Source organism: Drosophila persimilis, unplaced genomic scaffold, assembly GCF_003286085.1.
Source record: "Drosophila persimilis strain 14011-0111.01,24,50 unplaced genomic scaffold, DperRS2 tig00000653-arrow-arrow-pilon, whole genome shotgun sequence".
In the NCBI taxonomy this organism is placed as follows: domain Eukaryota; kingdom Metazoa; phylum Arthropoda; class Insecta; order Diptera; family Drosophilidae; genus Drosophila; species Drosophila persimilis.
In genome coordinates, this window is record NW_020825330.1 from 1,434,848 (window position 1) to 1,443,465 (window position 8,618).

The window sequence follows — 8,618 nt, forward strand, 5'->3', positions numbered from 1 at the left end:
TGATCTCGGTGCGCCTAGTCGCTCTTCCTCAGCGAGTGTAAGAATCATTTCAGCGGTAACCACTAACCACTGGACTACTAACTATTGGAAGGCAAGCGAGCACCCATAGATGAGGATGGATCTGGGGTCCAGATGGGCCGTTCTCCTATCCATCCTATCCATCGTAAAGGACTGTCTTAATTTCAACAGTCCTGCTTGATGGGAGAAATGGTCGAAGTGATGGTCTTTCGTGTATTACACGGATCCAGGAACATTTTACAAGTGAGCGGTCATTCGAAATGGATGCTTAATCGAAGATGAGAACACGTCTTCGCAGGAAATCCGAGAAAACGCCTGCAATCATCAGTCCGTTGCAAAAAGAATGCCAAAAATGACCTATCGTTATCGACGTGGTATGACATCGAGGCGATCGACTCGATCCAGCGGACACTGGACTTTCACTCCACTACCACCTTGCAGCTGGGGCGGGCTGCTGATAGATGATTTTTACAAAATAAAACAGGGGATTCAAACGAACTGTTGTTGGTTATAGCTCTAATAAATTGTGCTGTAAGGTGCGAGACTGATATTGAGAGAGGGCGGCGTCTTTTTCATTGGGGAACACCGAATTGTGTTGCTTGTTTTTATAATGAAAAGCTCCTATCAGGCTAACACCACCGCACTCCTGTTCTGCTTGCCTCTCTTGGCCATCGAGACTCTCTTTCTCGTTCGGCTGTGTTCCGTTGATTTGCTGAGGCTACATACAATTTGTCCGATCCGTAACATTGAGAGGATACACTCTTTTAGAAGTCAGTAGTTTCTACGATTTTGAAGTAGTCGTGGAGCTGAGTAAGCCGTTTCCGTTTGTCAAGTATTCGAAATTTAATCTTTAAACTCCCAAACCTACCTTTTCCTTGAAATTTTTTGGCTTTCATTTATCAGCGTCAACATGTTCAAGAACCAGCTAAAGCTAACAAATTTTTCGAAGACTCGACTCTGCTGGCAGCTGTATCAAGCGTCCACAAGCCAAAGGTTGACGCAGACGGTAAGTCGCTATATCTTCAATCAATGAGGATATAAATATCCTATCCCATCTGTTCTTTTGCAGCGGCAGTTCCGGGTGGCGGTGATAGGAGCAGCCGGAGGCATTGGCCAGCCACTGGCGCTCCTCCTGATGACCAACAAGCTGGTCACCGAGCTGGCCCTGCACGACATCGAGACCACCCAGGGCTTCGGCAAGGATCTGTCGCACATCTCCACGGTGTGCAAGGTGAAGCCCTACTTCGGGGAGAACGAACTGAAGAAGGCCATAAACGGTGCTCACATCGTCATGATTACCGCGGGAATGCCGCGAAAGCCGGGCCAGACCAGGGACTTCCTGTTCGACACCAATGCCCCGATAGTGGCAAGGGTCGCTTGCATGGTGGCCAAGCGTGCGCCCAAAGCTTTGGTGGGGATCATCACTAATCCGGTGAACGCCGTGGTGGCCGTTGCGGCGGAGGCGATGAAGAAGGCTGGCTGCTACGACCCCAAGCGGCTCTTCGGAGTGACCACGCTGGATGTGGTGCGGGCGGAGAAGTTCATTGGGGAGCACATGAACATTCATCCGTATGATGTGAGGATACCCGTGGTCGGAGGACACGCCGGCACCACCATCGTGCCCATCTTCTCCCAGTGCCAGCCGCCCTTCGAGGGAGACGAGAAGTGCATCGCGTCGATCGTCAAACGCATCCAGACAGGCGGCGATGAGGTGGTTAAGGCCAAGGCTGGGAAGGGCTCCGCCACCCTCTCGATGGCCTACGCGGCCGCTCGCTTCACCAACGCCCTGATGCGAGGCCTCAAGGGCAAGGCATGTGCGCCCGAGTGCGCCTACGTCCAGTCCGACGCCACCGACGCCCCGTTCTTCTCCACTCCACTCTCCTTCGGCAAGGATGGAATCAAGAAAAACCATGGCCTGCCCGAGATGAATGAAAGCGAGAAGAAGCAGGTGAAGGTGGCCGTCGATGCGCTCAAGAAGTCCGCTGCCAAGGGTGTCGAGTACATGAAAAAGTAAGGGGCTTCTTGAAAATGTAGCACCTTTCGATAATACAAATTTTCAGTGCAGCAGAAAAGATCGGTTTTCATCTTGAAATAGTTACCGGAATAGCGAAATAGTTTTATTTGGAAGCTATTTGAAGTAGTGGATGCATTCCTGGCGATTCAGAGGAATGTACTGCCGGAAAAAACAACAAAAGATAAATTTCGTTGAGAGAGCTTCATAACTGATGGACCAGTTTGTAGAGAAACAGATGGACAAAGTTTGAATGTCTCTTTTTGATCAAGAATGTATGTACATATATACATATATACCTTTTCTGGGATCTGCAAATTTTATAGTGCCCCGCAACGAATACTTAAGTGATATGCGGATAGTCGATTCGCTATAGCCATGTCCTTCGTTCCATCTTTTTATTTCTTTCCCCACATTTCCCCAGCAGATATCTTGTATACAGGCAAGCCTTCGCTTTGCGGAGCGGATCACTACATAGTGGCACATTGTTGTCCAAGTTGCAACTTTCGCTCTCACATTCTTTCGTTTTGAAATATAGTTCTCAAACTTTCCAAAAAGTGCTCGTCCGAAAAGGCGGAGAAGGACGAGAGGAGAGGAGAGGTGACGGCAGCTAAAAGCGATATTAGCGCAACAAATGGTTGCAAGCAATAAAGGGGAACAAGTTCGTAATGGCTTTGTCGAGTATTACGCCCGACAGATACCCATTTAAATATATGATTTGATCGATCAGAGCAGTCAGTTTAGAAGACCTAAATCTCTGTCTTCTTGCCCCTGAAGGTCATGCAGGTCAGGGAGAAGGCCTCTATGGCTTGTGCACATTCTCTCTCATTACTTAAGAAGTACAATGGAGTTAGAGCACAATAGAGTTCTGCACGAGTGTGTATCTTTTTGGCCGGTTGATCATCAGTACATTTGAGGGTTGTGTGATCGGAAACGAGTGCACTATACCCGTGTCCTCCCCGAGTACTGGGTATGGAAGAGCCATGAAAGCAATTACCATTAATCACACACGAACACATACAGACAAATAAACGGACGGACAGGCGCACGGACGGACAGCGGAACGGACATGGAGACCAGCCTCAAAGGAACATTCTTCGCCACCGATCGATCTTGGTGCGCAATGCAAAACGAGAAACTGAAACCGACTGAAACCAGAAAGGAAGGCCAGCTTCGGGGTGACGAAGCACCCAATACCCTTTCAGATCTATTGGTATTGCGCTGTGCAAACCATTTAGTGCTGCGCGTCCTTCTCTTCTCAAAGCAATGATACTTTCTGCAAGGGTATGAGAAAAGGAAAAACTTTTATCGAAGCCTGTATACCCTCAGCCATAGATTCTGTCCTGCCTGCCCCTCCAGTGTCCTCTTTCTCGAACTCATCCTCGAGAGTCTCGCTTACTCTCAATTTCTTATTTATGAGAGTGCTCCCTACGATGGCAGCGCTACCCACTGATCTGGGAGCATCACGGGCCGATTGGACATGAGAAGCATCTAGATATTTGGTAGGAATTATGTCTAGAAATTGAGTAATGGGATTTTTGGAAACTCAAATGGCTACATTTGAAGTTTGTGATTGTGACTTTGGGGTGATTTGAGTGAATGATTTTTATTCAACGGTGAGTATTCTTCAGGGATTGCCATTCTCTGGTATGTGTGGACCAATGCATGGGTATATTCTAGCCGGGTTCCTGTTTCGAAAAGTTCTCCTCTCTTTGGGGTAATTTTTTTTCCTCATCCTCTGCATTTGTCAACTGGATCTGAAGAGTGTGGTGCGACGCTAGGGGACACCAGGGGCAGGGGGTAGCACTGTGGAGACGCTGTGGCGAAGGGGCCCCAACAAATTTGTTTCAATTGCCGTTCGTTTCGCTCAGTGGTCGGACAACTTTTCAATGGCAGTGGGGGGGTGGGGGCCTTTGACAAATGATCGCTGATAAGAGGCCGAAACGAGGCAGAGAGAGCAGCAAAGAGCAGATTCGAAAACAAATTGAAAGGGAGGACCGTGGGGCAGGCAGTTGGCAGGGTGCACCATAAGTGGGTCGCGATCGAGTTTCGATCCTAGGAGAGGTCCTAGAATGATCTTCTGGTTGCCTTTCTCTTAGCGCCGCCGGCAGGTGCAGATCTTATGTGATCGACGGGATCCTTTGCTTATTTATGCTCAGGGGCCGCGCCCGGCCCGTTATGGTCTCCTGCAGGAACGGTGGCAGAGGGAGGGGAAGCTGTGTAGGGCCTGCCCTGCCCTGCCCTGCCGACTGGCGCCAGTTGGATGAGGGCTCCTGCCGCTGCTGTTTCTGCTTCACTTATCTGGCCACCGCCATCAGGGTCAACTCAATTCGGCAGTTCTTTTGTTCAGCTCGGATTCAGATTCGGGTTTGAGTTTGGGTTTTTCGGTTTTTTTTTGGTTTTTTGGGTTCTTGGGCTTGAGCTGGTCTTGGAGATCCGTTCAGCTTTTGTGAAACTTGAGAACACTTCATGTGTTGGCTCCGAGGTTGGCTGGACAACGGAGCGAACAAAGAGCGCCGAGAGCCGAGAGTCTGGGGCCGGCCGTGTCAGAAGTTCACACAAAACTTGTGAAGTTCCTTCGTCTTGTGCATCCTGAAGTGGAGCCTGTCGCGGACTGGAGTGCAAGGCGGCGCCGGAAGCTGTTCAGACAGCGCCTGACCAGCTCCTATCGAGCAATTAGCTGCGACCGACCATTCGACCATCCCATCCATCCATCTATCCATCCATCCAAAGCATCTGCACTCCGGCATAGGACTGACCCACAATCTCTACTCGAAGACTAGACCAAGGTCCGGGTATCGACAATCTAAGCGAAAGCATTAGGAAAAAAAAAACAGAAAAGGCTAGTTTTAGGAGCCGAAGTATGAAATACGCTTGACACGCTTGCATATCCAGTTGACTTAGGGATAAATATAAGCCACAAGTCAAAGATAATCTGCAATAGATTTTAGTAGACGTCCGAGCGCAAGAGGGAAGCTAGTGAGCCGGGGGTTGGCTAGTCAAGCAGAGGGCTCCTGCTGATAAGTAGCATTTCATATTAGTATTTTCTTCTTCCGTTAGTACAAACGTTGTAAAGGACTGTTTGGAAATCCCTTTTTACATATCTCTTTAGCGACCTATAAGTCCAATATGAATATAGCCTGGCAGTAGATATGCAGGTACTTTGAATCAGATTCTGCAGATATACAAAATCGCTGTTATATCTTAGCTTTCAATTGAATTGAATGCTTGAACGATTGAACAATAAATATCCGTCCTTTGGTTATAGTGGTAGAAACGCTCTTCCCCGGAAGGGTATCAGGGTGTAGGGTATATAGGGTATAGGTCAATCTATGTAGATGGGTCAGTCACGATTACTACCCCATTTCGGGGGCACAATCAGCGTCATGCAACATTACAGTGCCTAAACAATGAAAGGCTTTTAGTGGCCCCCGCAAAAACCCCAAAAAGCAGACACTGCCACACACCCAGCCCGTTCGCACGCAGCCACTAATGACCCACGCATCGATCCCGTTTTTTTTTTTTGTATTTTCACTCCTTTGTGTGTGTGGGATTTGTCCTTAGGTTAGTCCTTCAGGCAAGCTGACACGAGCCAGAGCTGCTCTGGTCGCTGGATTATTGGTGGACCATTGACTGTGGCCTCGACCGGGGCGAGCAATGTTTCTGAAACGAAAATGCCGCAAGAGAAACGCGTCCACGAGTCCACCAGGCGGCAACGAGCCCTCGAGACTCTGGTCATCTTCCGCCGGAGTCTCATCTACCAGACGAAGGAATTCTTCCAGAACTCCACCCTTCATGGCGTTCGCTACATTGCCGAAACGGGTCGTCCCATCGGTGAGAAGTTCATGTGGTTCTGCTTCACATCGATTGGTGCCGTCACCGCTCTGGTCATCATCATGAGCCTGTGGGAGAAGTTCCAAACGAATCCGACCATCACCGGTCTGGACACGGACTTTCACAACCAGAATGTCGTCTTTCCCACAACAATTGTCTGCCCGGAGGCGGCCTTCGATCATGAAAAGTCCTATGCGGCGGTCTACAAAAGTTTGGCGTGAGTACAGCACCCGGAAATATCGGCCTTGTGGTATATACTTTGCTGCTTCCAAACAGGAACTATGACGATACACACGCACAGATGTTTGCCCCATTCTTAGAGCTACTCACATCGCTCAACTTCGGCAACATTCGCGACGCCAAGGTGCTGTCCGAGTCGATACCCAAGGACCAACTGGAGGAGCACACCATCAGGCAGTGGGCGTTCGAGGGCCACATCAGTTGCGAGAATACCTTCGTGTCGTGCAAGTATCGCGACGAGGACATACCCTGCTGCGATCACTTCGAGCCCATCTATACGGAGCACGGCTTCTGCTATGCCTTCAACAGTCGCTTCAAGTCCACGGCCACCGAAGAGTAAGTGCATTTTGTCCGTCTTCTGGCCGTTTATCTGGATCTGAGCCAGGATCTTTTGTGTGTTTTAGCATCAAGACGGGAGCCCCGCACGATCTCTACGAGACGGACAAGAAGTGGGCCCTCTTCTTTGTGCCCAACAGCACCTCCAGGGTGAGTCCTGAAGGAGAAAGAATACGATTTGGGGATACTGAATACTGATACTAGTCCTGTCTATGTTTGATGACAGATTTTCATCTTTTCGAATGAGGAGTACTTTGGATCGGACTTCAATGCACAGATCGACTGGTCCGAGAGCCAGCTGGTGGAGGTGCGGATCTCCAAGAAGAACACCTACACCACGGACGATGCCCGCCAGCTGTCCATCGGCCAGCGAAAGTGCATCTTCAGCGATGAGGTGAAGCTCAACTACTTTCCGGACGTGTACACGTTCTCCTCCTGCATGAAGCAGTGCCGCATGAACAAGGCAATCAAGCTGTGCAAGTGCAATCCACCCTTTTACAAGCCCATAAGTGAGTCAGTCCATAAGTCCATAGATCCTCCGTAACGGATCCTCCTCTGCCTTCCAGACAACGTTCCCATGTGCATGGTCAAGGACTTTGACTGCCTCGACGAGTTCAAGGCGAATATTACCAACATCAAGGACTGCTTGCAGTGCGAGCTCAGCTGCTCCAAGACTGTGTTCAACATTGACAAGCTAATCAAGATGTGAGTGTTCCGTAGTCCTCCCCGTTTTCCATACTTCCCTCTAATGGTATGCCTCTCCCAGAATGGATCGACCCGAGAGTACGGGAGTACTGGTCGAGTTCCTCACATGGCCCATCATCCGCTACAAGCGTGAGGTTCTCTTCGGCTGGGTGGATCTGCTGGTGTCCTTCGGGGGCATTGCCAGTCTCTTCCTTGGCTTTTCGCTGCTATCTGGCGTTGAGATCATTTACTACTTCACGCTGCGCGCCTGCTGCATGGTCTACAAGAATCGCGTAAGTTTTCCCAGGACTCCTGCTCCTGCTCCTCTGCTCTGCTCTGCTCTGCTCCTCTCTAATTCTCCGACTCTCTCTTTTTCTGTGCTAGCAAGAGCTATACGAGATCGAGGAGCGCATTCGTAAAGAGCCTCCCCCATCGATTGATCTCCAGCTGCGGCTCAAGTCGCATTCAACACTGAGGATGGGCACCCCTTCCACCTCGGCCGTGCTGCAGGTGAAGCCCGTGGGGGAGGCAGGCGGGGGATCTCAGCGAAAACACGAAATGGTTTGTTCTGCAATGCAATATTTGTTGGTTTTCTTATCTAGCTTCTTTGTCGTTTGCAGAGCTTTTATAACCACACAAAGAATTTGTATCGCAGCCCCAAAGTTTTGCCCGATCATGGGTATGGATCCACCACCATGAAATCTTGGAAAGCGTCCGATCAGGCACAGTATATTCCTTGAGTTTCGTGAATTGAAAGCAATCGATAACAGCCTTCGATGACAGCACAGTAGTATTTTCCAATCGATAACAGCCTTCGATAATAGCACAGTAGTATTTTGCTTGAGTTTCGGGAATATTTCGAATTTAAAGACGTCGATAAGAGCCTTCGACGATAGCTTGGTCGATAACACCGATTAACACTGAGTGGCAGATAATTGTATTCCTTAAATATCGTACCGCCTGCCCATTTAGGAGGAGGCGTCACTGCGGAGTGTGAATTTTGAATTGCGGTCTTGCTTTTAATTAAATATATATATCATATAAAAACTATATCAAAATAAATAACCAACAAACCAATACGTACAGCACAGTAATAAAGAACGTACATACAAACTATATATTCAGCTCAAAAAATAGTAGAAAAACAGAGTGAAATTGTTTCAGCTGCCGCCACAGGAATACAGGAATGTGCCGCCAGCCGCTCGCCGCCACCAACGATGGATTTTTCTCCCAATTAAACTTCAGTCTTCAGTGCTGCATACTTAGCGGCGGAGTTCAGTGCACTGTGGGTGCAGACCCCACACCCAATACAGCTCACCCCACCCCGCTCCACCGTGCAGAGCCAACCACAGACTACCCGCCGCAACCCTCCGCAAAGCCTTCCAACCAAATTCCCCGGCATTCAGAGCCACAGTTGAGCAAAAGCGAAAAGCATTTTTCAGTTAACATCGTTGCCGGCTCATTGTTAATTCCCCAGCCATCGTGCCGTAGAAAG

At 49.2% G+C, this 8,618-nt stretch overlaps 2 protein-coding genes across 2 annotated transcripts; both read left to right on the plus strand.

Annotated features, from left to right (window-relative positions):
* The first annotated feature begins 913 nt into the window (after positions 1–913).
* On the plus strand, positions 914–2,090 carry LOC6597787 (malate dehydrogenase). Its single transcript, XM_002022954.2, has 2 exons — positions 914–1,024; positions 1,088–2,090. The coding sequence occupies exons 1-2, from the start codon at positions 929–931 to the stop codon at positions 2,030–2,032; spliced, it is 1,041 nt and encodes a 346-aa protein (XP_002022990.2). The 5' UTR covers positions 914–928; the 3' UTR covers positions 2,033–2,090.
* A 3,575-nt stretch (positions 2,091–5,665) lies between these two features.
* LOC6597785 (sodium channel protein Nach) lies at positions 5,666–7,941 on the plus strand. The gene is made up of 8 exons (XM_026991198.1): positions 5,666–6,080; positions 6,140–6,439; positions 6,508–6,589; positions 6,666–6,948; positions 7,006–7,144; positions 7,206–7,416; positions 7,508–7,684; positions 7,744–7,941. The coding sequence occupies exons 1-8, from the start codon at positions 5,704–5,706 to the stop codon at positions 7,861–7,863; spliced, it is 1,689 nt and encodes a 562-aa protein (XP_026846999.1). The 5' UTR covers positions 5,666–5,703; the 3' UTR covers positions 7,864–7,941.
* Positions 7,942–8,618: the final 677 nt, after the last annotated feature.

Coding starts and splice junctions, on each gene's coding strand:
- LOC6597787 (XM_002022954.2), top strand. CDS start 929: ATGTTCAAGAACCAGCTAAAGCTAACAAATTTTTCGAAGACTCGACTC. Junction 1,025..1,087: donor GCCAAAGGTTGACGCAGACG/GTAAGTCGCTAT, acceptor GTTCTTTTGCAG/CGGCAGTTCCGGGTGGCGGT.
- LOC6597785 (XM_026991198.1), top strand. CDS start 5,704: ATGCCGCAAGAGAAACGCGTCCACGAGTCCACCAGGCGGCAACGAGCC. Junction 7,145..7,205: donor ATTGACAAGCTAATCAAGAT/GTGAGTGTTCCG, acceptor TGCCTCTCCCAG/AATGGATCGACCCGAGAGTA. Junction 7,417..7,507: donor GCATGGTCTACAAGAATCGC/GTAAGTTTTCCC, acceptor TTTCTGTGCTAG/CAAGAGCTATACGAGATCGA.